This window comes from Hyalella azteca, unplaced genomic scaffold (assembly GCF_000764305.2).
Source record: "Hyalella azteca isolate HAZT.00-mixed unplaced genomic scaffold, Hazt_2.0.2 contig17652, whole genome shotgun sequence".
Lineage (NCBI taxonomy): Eukaryota > Metazoa > Arthropoda > Malacostraca > Amphipoda > Hyalellidae > Hyalella > Hyalella azteca.
In genome coordinates, this window is record NW_025947428.1 from 204,637 (window position 1) to 221,709 (window position 17,073).

The 17,073-nt window shown below is 38.7% G+C and overlaps 2 protein-coding genes across 4 annotated transcripts; both read left to right on the top strand.

Moving 5' to 3' along the window:
- The first annotated feature begins 4,461 nt into the window (after positions 1-4,461).
- On the top strand, positions 4,462-10,093 carry LOC108672100 (juvenile hormone epoxide hydrolase 1). Of its 2 annotated transcripts, XM_047885333.1 has the most exons (10): positions 4,488-4,757; positions 5,224-5,345; positions 5,612-5,668; positions 6,088-6,317; positions 6,694-6,826; positions 7,730-7,932; positions 8,165-8,327; positions 8,554-8,634; positions 8,965-9,069; positions 9,203-10,093. In XM_047885333.1, exons 1-10 carry the CDS (start codon positions 4,578-4,580, stop codon positions 9,333-9,335), a joined length of 1,407 nt encoding a protein of 468 aa, XP_047741289.1. In that variant the 5' UTR covers positions 4,488-4,577; the 3' UTR covers positions 9,336-10,093. The 2 variants fall into 2 exon arrangements, with proteins under 2 accessions (XP_018015212.2, XP_047741289.1); XM_018159723.2 differs by lacking the exon at positions 5,224-5,345 and having other exon boundaries at positions 4,462-4,757; positions 5,490-5,668.
- A 2,638-nt stretch (positions 10,094-12,731) lies between these two features.
- On the top strand, positions 12,732-16,594 carry LOC125179453 (juvenile hormone epoxide hydrolase-like). Of its 2 annotated transcripts, XM_047885334.1 has the most exons (5): positions 12,733-12,991; positions 13,292-13,454; positions 13,719-13,799; positions 14,864-14,968; positions 15,442-16,594. In XM_047885334.1, exons 1-5 carry the CDS (start codon positions 12,799-12,801, stop codon positions 15,551-15,553), a joined length of 654 nt encoding a protein of 217 aa, XP_047741290.1. In that variant the 5' UTR covers positions 12,733-12,798; the 3' UTR covers positions 15,554-16,594. The 2 variants fall into 2 exon arrangements, with proteins under 2 accessions (XP_047741291.1, XP_047741290.1); XM_047885335.1 differs by lacking the exon at positions 14,864-14,968 and having other exon boundaries at positions 12,732-12,991.
- The last annotated feature ends 479 nt before the right edge of the window (positions 16,595-17,073 follow it).

Consider the following 17,073-nt stretch of genomic DNA (forward strand, 5'->3'; position numbering starts at 1 on the left):
TGGTCTGGATTACGGTATTCCAGCGTATTCGGCGGCTTCTAGTTCTGTGATTCATTAAAGTTATTGCATGCTGATGCTGGACATTGGCTTCAGGGCTGAAGAGTTAAATTTGTGGCTTACGGCATGCGCCTCCTCAGGATGAAAGGGATGAAGAAAAAGTTTTCTACCAAAGTTTTCTAATTTGACGAGAAGTGTGGGGGGGGGGGGAAGTCCGCAGCCGTACGCTACAAATTTAATTCTTAAATAAGCCCTGTAGCCAACATATTTAATTCTTAAGGCCGGTCCACACGCTCAGTTTTCACAACGATTTGTATGCGCAGTTTTTTAAGTCGAAATGAAATCGTTGCAATTTTTAGAGCGTCCACATGGTGCCGACTTATCTGAGTAGTTTACTCAGTTTTGCGCGATCACGCCATGGAGACGTCTCGGACACATTTACGGCCGGTCTCCCCAAATTCGGTGAGCATGGAATATCTCCCAAAGTAATGAACGTAGCTCGATAAAACTTGGTACACGTATTCATTAGGACGTGACGGTGACATTTAGCTCGTGGACATTTTTAGAGTTTCACCTTCATTCGTGAGTTATATGACGATACCTGCCGAAATTTGCAGTGAGCATGACAGTTATTCATATCTACTATACAGATTTGAACGAAACTTTGAATATATAAACCTAACCACCAAACGGCGATGTTTAGCTCGTGACAATTTTTTAGATTAGATAAAGCCGTGTAACCCGCAAACGAAGGCAAAATCGAAAAAAATTGTCACGTGCTAAACATTACCGTTAAGTCCTAATGGATACGTGTACCAAGTTTTATCGATCTACGTTCATTACTTTGGGAGATTTTCTATGCTCATCGAATTTGGAGAGACCGGCCGCGAGTCCGGGCGTAAATTTGTCCGAATCGATCCATGGAGAAGGCAGTATTTTGATAAATTTTGGCATTGTGCCTTGTTAAAAAAAAGATTGGATCATTTAGGGAATACGAGGAATCAAAATACAAGAGAGATGGCTTGTAGATGTCTTTTTCTCCAGGTCCAGATGGAATCGATTTATTTATTTATTCAGAGTTATTTACGGTAGATGCTCCTCAACTTGTTTTATAGCCGTTTCTCCGTTTGCCCGTTCATCGATTTATTTAATTTTTCTACTAAGCCCTTGTATATCTCCACCTTTGTTTGTGCTTGTTACTATAGTCATTGAATTTTACTCGCCAAATGCAAGAAAAACTTTCGTATAGAAGAGCAATAAATTCCCGAGAACCTTACCGAAAGTCCGCCATTGTCGTCAGAATCATTGAAACTGAGCACAAATTGAATCGGAAAACTGTGCTACCGTCCACACGTTCCGACTTGTCTGCGCAGTTCATCGAAATCTATGCTCTGTAGCTCAGATTTCGATGGAACTGCGCAGTTTTCCCGTCCACATGTAACGTTTTACCTGCAACGATTAGAACTGCGCAGACAAATCGTTGTGTAAGATGATAGCGTCGTTTGGTCTTCAGCCTATATATAAGCATGCTCGCCATATTATAAGCAGGCACTTCGGCATTCGGCCTAACCTCTTTTGGCCTGAACTATTCACGCTGTCCAAGGCTCAAACAGTCTTGCAACCAATTACTAGCTCTACCAGCTCACTTGAACTGCCTTTCTAACTTCCTGCAGCCAATGAGGTTAGGTTGCGTCCGCCTAGGTTAGTTTTAGGCGGAAAAATATCGCAACTTACGTAGGTTAGGCTAGAATTCTAGATGATATTAAATAGTAAGAGGTTTGGTCAGGTGCAGTATGGCCATGCTTACCTTTATCATGCTTAAGTGGTGGCTGTTAACATCCGGCCCTCTAGCTTTGAGCAGTTGACTTTATAGACTGCTTTGCCCTCTAGTGTTCTTCCCCACTCCCACGGAAAGTAACATGAGCAGAGTTTATTAGTAAAAAGCTGGCTTCCGGCATGCGCCACCCTAAGCTCTATTTCTGACCGTTCAATTCTGCTCACTACTATCATGTATCATTCAAAAGCAAGCTTAAATCGGTGTCTCTACCTGAGAACATATTCGCGTTGGTTGTGTGATGTTCCACTCAATCTATTGCACCACGCATCATCAACGGTGGACGTGGATCGAGCTTCCTGCTGATGGCCGTGGACGTCACATGAAGAAGGGGGAGCACCAACGCGGCCGTGAACGAATACGTCAGGAATACATGTATTCTAAGAATGAAAGTGTATTCATCTTAATGGATATCAATGTGGGTCCCGAGATCCAAGACGGCAATATGTATCAGTATTCCACATTAATATGTGAAGATATAGAAAATACAAATATAGAAAACGATTACAATATAGAACTGTAACTTAATGAAAATATTGTGTTCTGCTGTTCTAAAATATTGGTAATAATAAGTAAGCTGCCACTCATAATGACCCATTACAGTTCACACAGAATAAAGAAAGCAATATCGTAAAGTTGTTAAGCCAAATGTTTGCACGGTTTCATACTCAAGTTTGTGTCAATTGAAGTGGATGTCCGATTACATATAGCGAGTTTTCATATAAAAAAATAAACTTAGGGAAGGCTTATACGTACCCAAATTGTACTCTACTCAGCAGTTGGAACAATTTGTTTTCTTTGATACATCACAAAAAATTGTTATACAACGGCTTACGCGACGTTATAGATGTCATCGGATATGGTTACGTATATGTTCGAGAGTCAATCAGCATTTTGTTAGTCAGCAACTATATGAAGTGACGGTCTGTATATAACTATTGCTAAGTCAAAAGGTACAGAAAACAGTTTGATTTTTTTCAAATCCATTGAATTACTACACGCAGCAAATTTGTATGTAATCGAATTTCAAGACACATAAGAAGCTATGCACATTGGCTTATGCGTTAGTAATGGCACTCACTCATCACAGTGTAAAAATATTTATCAACTTATATGGTCTGATTTTGTTCTTATAGTTTGATTATAGTTTGATTGCAGTTACTTGAACGAGCCGAAGACAGATAGCATAGATACAGACATATCTGTGGAGTCCCACGTCTCAACAAACACATGTCATCGCCTAACTCAGGCACGAGAAGTTGAGACTTGAGAACTAACCTCGCAGTGTGACCTTGGACTTGGGCGAGTGAGCTAAGAAGGTGTGTCGGCCGTTGCCTATACGGTCACTACGGACCTCTGAATTCACTTCGCAACAAGTCATGATCACAGTGGCTTTACAAAAGGCGTGTAATAGCCTATAGTTTATCACTGCCATTTGGCTCGTGTTCTCTTGAACGAAGTATACGCCACGTTATGGATTATGATTTACCGAAATTTATTAGGTACTATTTCAGTATTAGTATGTGCTGGATTTTATACAATGAATTTGATTTTATATTCTAGCATATTGGGGTCTATGTTGGTCCGTTTTGTCATTGCCCGTTCGATTTTGCGTGAAAGTACTTGAACAGCGTGTATGAGGTGTCAATCATGCGAGAACTGTTGGTGAGTGATCATGAGTCTCAGTACGAGGATAAGTATTGCGGTTTCGTGAACCAGCTTAGGACGCCAGACGCAACCGTCAACATGCGCGACACGGACACACGACAACATCCCACGCGAGGAACTGTTAATATTTTAAAATTCCATCTCGCACAATTCGCGCGCTCGAGACAGTTTTACTTTATTCGCATATATATCACCACGAACAAAATTATAACGTAACCTAATTACTCGTGTACGTATGATTGACAAGAAAGCAAAAGAGTTTCTCTAGAATAGGTAGGCGTCTTTATTATAGGTAGGCACAGTATATAGGTAGGCGTCTGCCCAAGTTACTGTGGGTGACGGATTAAATAGGCAAATATTGATCCGTGTAAATATCCAGCAGACTGTATAATGTCTGTCAAGTGTGCTTACTGTGTTTCTATTTCTTTTCGTAATTTAATTTCAGAATTCAAGCTTAGTTTGACCCCGAAATGTAAGACTCGACATGGCTCGATTTTTCACACACGTTAATATAAATTATGCGTAACCATTACTCCCGGAAGTAAACATAGGGTATTAGAGAGATTGAGTCCCTTTCCCATTAGCGCGTATATGACAGCCATGCGTGATTAACTGTTGAATGTTATGACTAACAGTAGAAGAGCTATGAGAGTCAGGCGTTGCATATCAAGTCGTGGTTCTGTGTTGCAGAGGAACGAGCAGAATGCATGCGGCGGCTCTCAAAGACCTAATTGATGCTGCTACTATTTTCTTGCTGTTCTGCCACATGTACACGACCTTGAATCATATCTTGCACTCAAATGCTTATCATTCTCACGTGATATTTGTCGAGCAAGAGCTTGACGTTATTACTGACAGCAGAAATTGTTGATCTGCTTTCCCTGTATCATAGTCGACTATTTAAGGTCAGTAGGTATGGAATTTCTTTGTAAATCACTAAAGCTATAAATTAACTCGATCAATGTCCACTTCAATTTACTAGCAAGTTTTTCAATATTTATCATAGGGTTTTAACTTTTGTTTCTAATTTTGGATCACAATCTAACTTTTGTACTTCTCCACTCCTACCTCAGTCAGAATGGGTATTTTAGGTCGCATTTCTGTGATATTCATAGCCGTACTGGCCTGGTATATTGCGGTGAGGCTAAATTCAACCCCACCGCTGCCCTACATCGACCCAGACCCTTGGTGGGGTCTTGGCGAACCAAAGAAGAGTGACTCTAAGATTAGACCCTTCAAAATTGACATTCCCGCTAAGGTAAGATTTTTGCAACTGCTATTTGTTTGCTGTGTATAGCTCAGACGCGTGTCAGCTGATCAATCAAATTTTGAATCGTTTAAATTGTGTCAAACGACTGAAATGTTGATTACAATTCAACATTATTTTACCCCACATCCACAATATTTCGATGTTTTATCGGATTATAAAATGGCTGCATGGCACTTTAGTTTTGGAGTGGTGAACGTCGATCATGTAGTTTCTGTTACCATTTCACCGTATTATTCTATTACCATGTTAACACTGTTTCTATTCTTATTTCGTTGTCCTACATGAATATACACAATCTTCTTTATTTTAAGATAATTAAATCGTTCATTCCCATTTATATACTGTATATCTAAAAAATCTTTTTAAAACACTCCAAATTTTAAGACAATTATAATTGTTCATTCCTATTTATACATCTGAAATATATTTTTAATACACTCCCAATTTTTAACAGGACGTGGAAGACCTGCAGGCCAGGCTGGCACAAGCGCCCCGCCTAGCGCCGTCGCTGGAAGGCGTCAACTTCACCTACGGGATGGACTCTACCACCATGGCCGTCATCCTCAAGTACTGGAGGGACTCATACGACTGGAANAAATTCCTTGTTCGCTGCTCATGATTCTTTCAGTTTCTACTCCTTCGCTTCAATGATTTGAATTAAATATTACTAGCAAACATGAAGCGAAATCTATTTTTTTAATTCTTATGTGGGATCCGTAGGACGTGCAAGACCTGCAGGCCAGACTTGCACAAGCACCCCGCTTAGCGCCGTCGCTGGAAGGCGTCAACTTTACCTACGGGATGGACTCGACAACCATGGCCGTCATCCTCAAGTACTGGAGGGACTCCTACGACTGGAAGAAGCGCGAGACAAAACTCAACGCCTACCCGCATTTCAAGTATAACAGAGGAATTTTCTTTGTAAAATTATGAAAGTATGTACACCATAGATTTGAACTCAGCAACCAAACGCAGCATTTTGGAAGGTGCCAACCCTCGTTCCATAAATTCGAATAAAAACTCAAACTAGGATTTCCAAATAAAGTGAAATTCTTTAGGTCTAATATGATATGGCTTGTTTTATTACGGTGTTCAAGATTGGGTTTCAACACTTCTATTTTTCGGAATTTACATCATATTTCAATTTGCTTTCACTCATTCTCAGTAGTCTCGATTTCCATCGTGCGTGGTCTTACTATATTTCTAGTAACCTTTTCACATTTAGTTTACAATTTAGCTTCTAATTTTATTCTCATTATCCCATCTTGTCTCTGTTGACTGCAATTGCACATCGTTCTCTTTTCCCTTTTTTCTACAGGACGCGCATCGAGGGCCTGGACATTCACTTCATGCGCGCGTCGCCCCCCGCCGGCAGCGGCAAGACGGTGCGACCGCTGCTGCTGCTGCACGGATGGCCGGGCTCCTTCGTAGAGTTTATGGGCATCCTGCCCTTGTTGACGACACCTCGGGCAGACAGCGAGGTCGTCTTCGATGTCATCTGTCCCTCCCTGCCTGGCTATGGTTTCTCTGAAGCTGCTGCCAAACCGGGTAAAAATTATGAACTTTGCCCCTTCTGTGCGTCAAACTTAGTACTTGGTTAATTTAATAGCGCGGCCAACGTTTTTCTCAAAAAGGCTAAGTTTTGTTAACAGAACTGTAAGCATGCTAGTGAAATCGCTTGAACTTTGCATAACTAACGTCTAGATTTTATTTGAGCTGACAGTCATTGATCAGTCTTAAATTGTATTCATTTATCGCTCATCTATAACTTTGAGAAGACCCATTTCTTTTATGTTATTGCATCACATCAGACTCTCGGTTTTTGTTGTAACTTACAAGGAATTATCTCACATTAGCAGTCTAGTATATTATACTATACTTGTTATCGGGACGGCATTCGCAATTATCCCGACTATAATTTCAGGTATGAACACACTTGCAATGGCTCAAATTATGACGAAGTTGATGAAGAGAATTGGATTCGAGAAGTTCTACGTTCAAGGAGGGGATTGGGGCTCTGGCATCGCACACGACATTGCCACGGCATTCCCTGACACGTGAGCTTCACATTAGAAGCTCTTTTATTGTATAATTCAAGAAGGTTTAGCGTTATAAGGAAAAAAACACAAGAAAAAATTTCTCCATTGCTATACCCGTTGAAAGAGTGAATGACACTTTTAAGAAATGTAAATTTTTCAATCGCGGTCTCTTTCAAAAAAAAAAAGTACAAAGGAAACATCTGAAAAGAGTTCCTACGGTACTGGTATCCTAATCAGTACGCAATCGATCCTACAACATTGGTTCATTTTGCACTGGAAAAAATCGACTTCAATCAATTCATATCACGAACGAACTCCAAGTTTTGAGGTTTTGAAAACTTCAATTATTATTATGTTCATAAAATAATTTAGTTTACTTCAAATCAATTCGGATAGCAGTATTTTGAAACTTCCATGCGCTTTGCAAATTTTGTGCGGTAGAAAGAGATAAAACGGCTTCCTACATTTACTTGAGCGATCAGTTGTCCTACTTATGATGCGATCAACTTAGAAATGTGTGTTTGCATGGCTACCAAATGAAGATACTTTCTCCGAGTTTCTCGTGATATCAGTCCACCAGCTTCAATTTTAAAATCATCTAAACCTAAATTTCACACGATTGATTGAATCTTTGCAGAATTATCTTCCTCTGTGCTATCACTCGCAACTTATCGAAGAAATCAACAGAAAATAATGAGCTAAATTTTACTTGATTTTTTTCCATTTTAACCTTACCTGGAATGTCAAACCGATGATGATGCCAGACTCTGGAACGTTTTCATTAATAATATCTCGACTTTTCTTTGCATTCTCTGTATTTTTACATTCCTTATTGAAATAGTCGCCTTCAAGTTAAATTCCACATTGTTTTCGTTTGGGGAAATCTAAGTTGATTTCACATTGCGAGTCGCCTTATTTCAGTTTGTACGGGATTCACGTTAATATGGTGATGGCCATGACCCTGGGCGCACAAGCTAAACTGATGCTTGGTGCATTCCTGCCTTCCGGAACCGTCATGGATCCCAAACTAGAAGAGAAGTGGTACCCGCTGCTTACTTTTTACGGCATTACTCTCAGAGAAATGGGGTATGCGCATCTTCATGCAACCAAGCCGGACACAGTCGGTGAGAAAAATCCTGCGAGATCACTGTGGCACTCTGAGTTAGCCTACATTTATAGTCATAATGCTTGATAATTAGGTACTTAGAGTTGGCTTCAGTTGCGTCGCTTATGTACCGTTAGTGAATTATTTCGAGTCTGAACTGATTTTTCCTGGATATTCGTTATGTAGGGAGAAAGATCATAATGCGTGCCACATGTTTGCATTTTCTTCGTTTCAAAACGAATTTTTGGCAGGAGTGGCTCTGAATTCATCTCCCCAAGGCTTGGCTGCGTACATCCTTGAGAAGTTCAGTACGTGGACCGACATGAAGTATCTGAACCAGAAGAACGGAGGCCTCCTGGACCCCGACTTCCCTATATCTCTGGATGCGATGCTGGATAACATTTGCGTTTATTGGTGAGTTGTAACTCAGCGTTTGTTGGTGAGTTTTGAGTTCCATATCACTTGATGTTTTGACATGACATATACAGTATAAAAAAGTGATATGCTCAACGTTTACAGAATGCTAGTTTTTCCCAATAATTATTGCTTGCACATTTCTTTTCGGTAATATTTTGTTATGAATTTATTTAATTTTACATTCTCAAGCACTATGTTTGAGTAACAATTTCATGAACCCTAGGTTTACGGGATCCATCACCAGCAGCATGAGGCTCTACTCCGAATTCTTCGGTGCCTCCTCACCCGCGATCACCATGTTCAAGTGAGAGTTCCTGGTGGCAATCCTCTCTTTAATTTTTAGTTGTTAGAAATGTCTTCTATACACTGAAATAATTTTAGAAAAACACCGACGAATCCAAATTTTGTGAACTTTATTCATTTATATTACGAGTATATCAAAGTTAGGCCAAATCTTTCTAGCGATGTGTATTTATTCGTTCTAAGTGAGCGCTATCTAGGTCCAGATTACTGTAACCATGATGTTTGTTTCAAATGCAGCTCCATAACGTAATCCTATAATCATGATTTGTTATTCAACGCTGTGTTTTAAAACGTGTTGCGTTTCGTAACATTACGTTTAATTTTTTTACAGCATCCCTACCACTGTGCCTGCTGGGCTTGCCGGATTCGGCAACGACTTGGCGGTCATACCTGAAAATCTTGCCGCACACAAATTCCACAATATCATCACGTATACGTAAGTTTTGTAGACATCTGGATATTTATTATACAGCAATGGTAATATTACTTAAAAATTTTGTTTCAAAACCTTCTATTCACTCAGATTCAATTATATTAATTTGGCTCTTTTTCATCCTATAATAACACAGGAACCCGGAAATTGGGGGACATTTTGCGGCCATGGAGGTTCCCAAGATCTTGGCCGACGATATTTTCATTTATGTGAACATCGTTGAGCGCCAAATGAAGGAAGAGCAGCTGCAGAAGACAAAGAAGTCTTAAGCTTCTGACTTGATGCCCTCACTTTTCCTTGCTCTTAGGGAAGTTGCTACTTTTCTGGACCTAACCCAATTGCCCTGGTACCTCATAGTAGCATAAAATAACGTTAGTAGACGAACGAAAGGTAGTGTGAGAAAACAAAATTATTTGCTTGTGACCTAAATTTTGTCTTCTGCTGTTAGAATTTCCACAATTTGATAACCATGATAGTTGACAAAGGCAAAATGGTCAGACTTTTTGAATGTTTCTGCGAAGGAATTGAAGAACTAGGGTAAGATTGATTTACCAAACCTCAATGCCAAAAATAACGAGTGTTGGAAATTTTCACATGTAATAAACGATCGATCCAGTTCAAGACTTTGGCAGCATTTAGTTCTCCGATTGTTTTTTGTTATTCATTGTTTACACTCATTAGCGCAACTTTCGTGCCATCTGTTGAAGTCAATCCTAATTTTCATGGTATTCACAAAAGATTATTGTTCGTTGAGTACAAACAAGATTAAAATGCAATGAAAAATCGCGGAAAAACATTAGCTGTTGCGTACAAGTATTTGATATAGAATTTTAATAATGTCTAATGATTGTCTTTGTAAAAGTGGAATGTTAACTCACTCCATCAGTTTTTTTCTGGCATCTGTGTCGTTTGTACAATTTTGGTAGCTTCACGGAATGTGTTGTAGATTGGTAAATGATAATTATCGTTCCTCTAATTATAATAAATGAATAAATTTACTCTGTGCAAGAGCAGTTGGATCATCAAACCTTCGTATTTCATTACCTTTCAGAATTTATCAAAAATTAAAGTAATTAATCTCCAATTATTTAATTTAGAATTTTCGCAGATTCTTCTTTTTTGATGGGCTAGAAATTGCGGGCATGAACAATCAATTATCTACACCAGTGGTTCCCAAACTTTTTCAGGCTGGCGCCCCCTTTGGCTCCCTACTGAATTTCTAGCGCCCCCCACAGACACATATAAAATCATGCGCCTCTTTAATAAAATTTAGTACGCTGCAATTTTAAAAGATAAAGGTTAAACACAAATGTGTATTTCACAAATAGAACCCCTTTTAGTGAACCAATATGTTTTTCAGCCGTTTTAACTGTTTCAGCACTAGAAACCTAGGACGTCTCGGGCAAATTTACGGCCGGACTCGTTGCCGGTCTCAAGACCAATCTCCAAATTCAATTATCAAGTAATATCAACCAAACTAATGAACGCGGCGCAATAAAACTTGTAACATGTTTTCATCAGAACTTGACGGTGATGTTTAGCTTGCGAAAGTTTTTTTTAATATCGCCTTCGTTCGTGAGTTATACAGTATTGCGATACAGGCCGAAATTCGCAGTGATCAAAGAATTTCTTCCAAACTACCGAACAGATTTGAACGAAATTTTGAATATACATTCATAACTACCAAATGGTGTTTTTTAGCTTAAAAAAATTTTGATTATACCGTCGTTTGCGAGATTTTTTTTTTAGTTCACCGTCATTCTTGATTTCACACTTCCATATTCGCTTTCGTTCGAGAGTTATACAGATATAGGATGAACGACCGGCTTTTCTACCGGCAGGTTTAGCAAGAGCCGTTTACGTATAGCCGTATAACTCGCAAACGAAGGCAAAACGAAAAAATTTTAACGAGCTAAACATCACCGTTGCTGCGGTTAGGTATTAAAATACTAAATTTCGTTCAAATCTGTTCATTAGTTTGGAAGAAATTTCTTGATTACTGCGAAGTTAAGCACGTATTGCTGTTTAAATCACGAATGAAACTAGCGAACGAGGGCACAAGCGAAAAAATTTTCACGAGCTAAACATAACCGTTCGGTACTTAGGACTGAAAATTCAAAATTTCGTTCGAATCTGTTCAGTAGTTTGGAAGAAATTCCTTGATCACTGTGAATTTCGGCCCGTTTTGCCATATAAAAACAGATCTGGTCTGGTTGAAAGAACCATCGCTGGGAGTGATGTGCTGCACGTGCTGTGTACAAATCGTCAAACAAACGTTCGAACATCTGACTGCGACTTCGGACTGTCGCCCCCCTATCGCCCCCCTATCACCCTCTTCTTCTTTACCGCCCCCCAAAATCTTTCCATCGCCCCTAGGGGGGCGATATCGCCCACTTTGGGAACCACTGATCTACACACTAAGATGCATTACACTGAATTGGATGGCTAAAACCCCCTTCTATTCCCCATTTAGAAATTCTGTAGATTTTTTAAACAACGAAACGTGTTGCAGTGCGGGTTCAAATTGGGCGCCCGAAATAACAGCTGACATGTCTTTTATGCTATGTTTTGAACTCGGAGTAACAGCCGGTATGCAAGTTCGAGAGATGCGTTCGAAATAATACCCGGTGTGCTGTTCAATAAGTGCATTTAGAGTAACATCCGGTATTTGGCTAAAGAGTTGCGTTCGAGGTAACAACCGACATGCGGTTACAGTTCTGATCGGTTATGGTGATGTCGATGTAAATCTGGCTTTCGGTGCCTGTTGTGCGGTAGAATTTGATAATGATTTTTGGAGAATACGTTAGAATTGAGGCATGGAGGTTACACAGATGTAGTAGTTAACTAAGTACATGAATTGAGTGCGATTCTTTCTCATTTGTTGCTCTTCGTCGCTTGGTGGAACGAATACTGAATGACTATGTTTTTTTCTTTTCGAAGCTTATTTCTTTGGAAACCACGTGCACTCTCTTTAGGAAAAAAATTGATAATGTCTTTAACTTTTTTGCAATCAATTTTGTCCAGCTTCCGGTTCCAAATTTGTAAAAAGCATTAAGAAGATCAACAAATAAATAAATTAAATGTTAAACTTATGAACGATCCACATTTGAAACAAGATCCCTGTTACCTACACCTGTGGCAATCTTTGCTCCATGCCATTGGCTATCTATTCTTTCATACTTACCAGTCACCACCACCAAGGAAGACAGCTCAAGGTCACTAAATTCTTATCAACTCACCAAGCCGATCTCAGTTCGAACTTGGACTGCTACAGTCACAGTCGTCAGGTGTCGGGAAGCTCGCGGTTGTAATTCTTCCTTCTCAATCAGTCTGCAAAAATAGCACGAATAGATGGATTTCTCTCTCATGATTGCAAGCATTCTAGCTACTTAATTTTGATTTCCGATCGCACGTCAAACCAGCCGTTCATAGTTTTCCAACCTCCTATGCTACAGAGACCGATAATTTTTTTTCTTTATCGCAGAATAGTTGACATCAGCTTATCTTTTATCCCAGAAGGGGTTTGTACTGCTATAGTCCCCTCTTGTTGTATAATAAAATATTGTTCAAGATGGGTTTGCTGTTAAGGTTTGTGATAGTTGCGGTTGCCGTTCTTGCCTGGTATGTTAGCCAAAGGCTAAATTGTACCCCATCCATNCATACTAATTAGACATAAACATACAAATCATCTCTATTCGATCTGAATAATTTTTTCACTTCAGTCTCTACGGGATGCACGTGAACATGATGATGGCCTCCTCATGGAGCAATCAAATAAAGCTGTTCCTTGGAGCGTTTCTGCCTTCAGGCTTCGTCATGGACTATGCTCAAGAAAAAAAATTTTACCCATTGTCTGAGTTATTCAGTTTTGTACTCAGAGAAACAGGATACCTGCATATCCAAGCGACAAAGCCAGACACAATAGGTGAGGTTAAATAGGGATGTCTTGGTTGAGGCCTCAAAGTTTCTGTATGCCATACCATTTTCACGAATTTGCTAGCTCATTGTAGTTACTGACTATAGAAAATTAGATTTAATTGTTGCAGTCATCAGAACGTAATTGAGTTATAATTACACTCTTGAAATTGCCAATGGTTCCGAAAATTTCCTAGAGATAATTTGAATTGGTTTCAAGTGAATTGCGATTGTGGATAAGGAGGCCATGTTTAACAACGATTTTTAAATATTTTGAATTGAAAGAGATTGTTTGTGTTTTCTGCGGCAGGTGTTGCCCTGAATTCGTCGCCAGTGGGTTTAGCGGCCTACATACTCGAGAAGTTCAGCACTGCCACCAACAAGTCTTACGTGTACCACAAGAATGGGGGGCTCCTCGAGCCTGACTTCCCTATTCCTCTGGACGCTGTGCTCGATGACATCTCTCTCTACTGGTGACTATATACTGTCTTTTTATTGGTAAAAAAGTCCAATTTTTTGGATCATCGTTTTGGTTCTGAACATATTGGTATTTATTCCACGGCTGCATTTAATGTTTTTAACAAGTTTTCGTGTATTCGTCTAAATCATGAATTTTCCTCGTTGACGAGACATGGCATATTCCCTATTGTCTCTCGCTTTATTCTAAAGGTTTTCACTGATTTTCCATCAATTGCGAGACTATCATGAAATGTTGACTTGAATTTAATTCATTGCAGGTTCACGGGTTGCATCACAAGCAGCATGCGTCTCTATGCAGAGTCTTTCAATCCGTCGTCCCTGTCATTGAGCGTTAAGAAGTGAGATTATAAATCAAATTTTTATACTTCTTATAGGTCGCATTTTTATTGTACTAACGGTAAGTTAAAAATGTTTTACTTCTTTCAGCGCTCTTACTCGATGAATTCTCACTTAATATATTTCTTTGTCGTCTATAATATCCTCAATACGACTTGAAACTTAGAGCAAGACGGCACTTCCAACCGATAAGGATCAGCCTTATCTTGAAGGTGTGACATTTGGCGCCGTACAATTAAGAAATAATTTACAGGCTCAGGTTCTGGTGAGTAATGGTTAATGGACCACTCATTTAGAAGAGTAAAGTCGCAGATGTAGTGTCCGACTGTATTACATACCTAATACCGAGCTGTTATTTTATCTTTGCTCAAAATAAAATACCCTCGAACACACGCTGTTCGCCGTGCCCTCAGACATGTGAAACTTGCCAGCAATAGAACTCACGAACCGATTGAGCCCATGTCCACTATGGCTTGAAGTTTGGCGAAGAATTACTAATCACTAATCGAGTCCGATTGGCGAAAAATAATTTTTCCCCGTGAAACCCGTATCATCACAACCAATCCAGTTTATTTTGATTGTTCGCGTCGAACTTTTAATCACTTACAGTAGTTCTACGATCATGCTGCTGCAACGCAGATCATAACCTAAGGACAGGGATAATTTCTTACTCATTATTAATGCGGGTCTCCATTGATAGAAGGTGTTATTGAAGCGGAGTCTAGACTTATACTGTTAAGCTATTCATAGGTAGAGTGATGTGGCCAACAGCGTCATCCCCCACGACGTCTTTGGATGTGCCTCTTAACTTTACACCCCTTAATTTATTTGCTTCAGTCTGAATTACTATGCAAAAGTTAATTCCTAACGCGTGCGGATGAGAACGCACAGGGTCACGAACTGTTTATGTTTTTTGTTTGTGATTGGCATTGATTTCTTCATCTATTACATTTATTGAGATTTTTTGCCATTTGTTAGATGTAGCGAAATCAGGATCATGATTTTCGTTAGCTAAACGTTCAATTCTCCGTATTTTCTTCACCACATGAGTCTTCCATATGTTCAGCATCCCCACGAAGGTACCTGCTGGAGTAGCAGCGTTTGCCAACGAGATCATGGTCGTGCCTGAGAATTTGGCCAAGCAGAAGCTCCGAAATATTGTCTCTTACTCGTGAGTTGCGCCAAGTCAATTTTATCAATTATTTTTCATTTTCTGGCTGCTATTAACAAATCTTGGTTAATTGGTCTTACATTGGATTTTCTGTTCTGATGTATTGCTTTGCCTAGTTTTCTAGAAAGTATACCTGAGATTTTTAATTTTTTAAAAATTCAGGTAAATTTATACACAGTTGATTTTGCTTGATTCTTTTCTGAAAAATATCACGAAACTCGACTACCTAGAAATTGTAGCGAAAATTATAACATTTTCTGTATTTAATCATTTGGAAGTCGGCCAATCACGTTAAGCGTTTGAAATTCATTATTTTGCCTTGACCCTACATATACTTTCAAATTTTTTTTTAAGTTAATTTTTTATCGATTTTAAACCAAATTTCCTTAAATTACATAGTAGTATTTGCAGGAGTTTAATAGAGAAAGGGGCACTTTTTTATAATTTAAATTGCTGTGATTTTATTTTTACAGCATTTTTGACGTGGGCGGACATTTTGCGGCTATGGAAGTGCCTGAAGTCTTGGCAGACGATTTCTTCAAGTTTGTGAGCATCGTTGAGAGGCAAATTCTGCAACAAAAATAAAAGTTAAACATGGCTACGAAACCCTCAGTTTTAGTTACTGCATAAACCATTTTAGTCATTAACTGTTCGTTATTTGATTCACGATTTGCAAATGAAAATATTTTTGATGTTGAATTAAATGGCAAAATAACCTCAACGGTCAAGCTAGAGTGTGTGATACCATGATCATCAAACATGTTATATATTAAATTTAAATATTGATCAACTGGACTCAAATTATGATGATTTTTTACCCTGTTTTTGGTAATTAAGCAACAAATTTGCATCTCTTCTTGAATGCACTGAAACTTTAGTCTATTTGTCTCATAGAAATCACTTTAATAATACCAAATTTGATTTTTTTAACTACATGTATTAAACAATCTATTTTTACTCATCAATAAATCTATCAATAATAGGACGAGCGATTATGAAATTCAGAGCACTCAATTTCCATTAAAATTTTAATATATTATTATATAATTATTTTTAATATACAAGTAAATGTAATAATTCCAATTTTTAGGATAATAGAAGCAGACAAATTCCCAAATGTCAATTTAATTGGATATTTTGTTACGTGCTGGTCAATACAAACCTGCAACCCCAACTATATATGTCGGAAAAAGTGTCATATTTTTACTTTAATGTTGATTTAATTTTCCTCGTACTGCGTGACAGTGAATTGTGTTGAATCGTTCATGTACCAGTAAGACCGTTATTATATGACAAGCTGGATGCCGCACTTTGCATGGAAATGTACAAGCGGAATAGCCAAACAGAAATTTTAATTAGTTTCGCTGAAAAAAATTCAGATGCCGCGAAAAGCTGGCTTCGTAGTATTTGCCGGTCATTTTTTATTCCTGGTGAAAGCTTATATTTGTTACTGTTCAGTGATTGTAATAGCATGACTATCATTAATAATGACTGCAAATGATTTTTGATTGTAATGATTGTCATTAATAATAATTGGATTTTTTTATTTTTATTGAAACATTTATTTAAACATTGTATTTATTGCAGTGGTTTGGCTGCAAATTTGAAAAAAAGAACAATAGCAATATTTAATGACGTTTTACTTGCTGGAATCCTTCAGAAGTGCACAACCGACGATGTTCCCGCGTTAAGATCTCACCCATTGTATGTGCGTCACTGCACCAATATTATTGTTGCATCTACGAAATAGCGCTATCTTCGGGTGGCCTACTCAATCTCCGGACTTGTCTACAAAACTGAATCTGTGACGGATATACGAAGAAACGGCCGGCATTTCTCAGGCCGATTTTTAAATTTGCATTGACCTAGAGCAGTATACGTAAAGCGGAATAACTCGAAAACTAAGGCTAAATGAAATCGAAAAAATTGTCGCGAGCTAAACTACACCATTGGAAAGTTAGGTATTCATATACAAAGTTTCGTTGAAATCTGTTTAGTACTTTGGAAGAAATATCTTGTTCACGGCGAATTTCGGTACGTATCGACATATAACGCACGAATGAAGGCTAAATTTAAAAAATTTTCACGAGCTAAACAGCACCGTT

Coding starts and splice junctions, on each gene's coding strand:
- LOC108672100 (XM_018159723.2), top strand. CDS start 4,578: ATGGGTATTTTAGGTCGCATTTCTGTGATATTCATAGCCGTACTGGCC. Junction 7,933..8,164: donor AACCAAGCCGGACACAGTCG/GTGAGAAAAATC, acceptor AATTTTTGGCAG/GAGTGGCTCTGAATTCATCT. Junction 8,635..8,964: donor CCCGCGATCACCATGTTCAA/GTGAGAGTTCCT, acceptor ATTTTTTTACAG/CATCCCTACCACTGTGCCTG.
- LOC125179453 (XM_047885334.1), top strand. CDS start 12,799: ATGCACGTGAACATGATGATGGCCTCCTCATGGAGCAATCAAATAAAG. Junction 13,800..14,863: donor CTGTCATTGAGCGTTAAGAA/GTGAGATTATAA, acceptor CCATATGTTCAG/CATCCCCACGAAGGTACCTG. Junction 14,969..15,441: donor CGAAATATTGTCTCTTACTC/GTGAGTTGCGCC, acceptor TTATTTTTACAG/CATTTTTGACGTGGGCGGAC.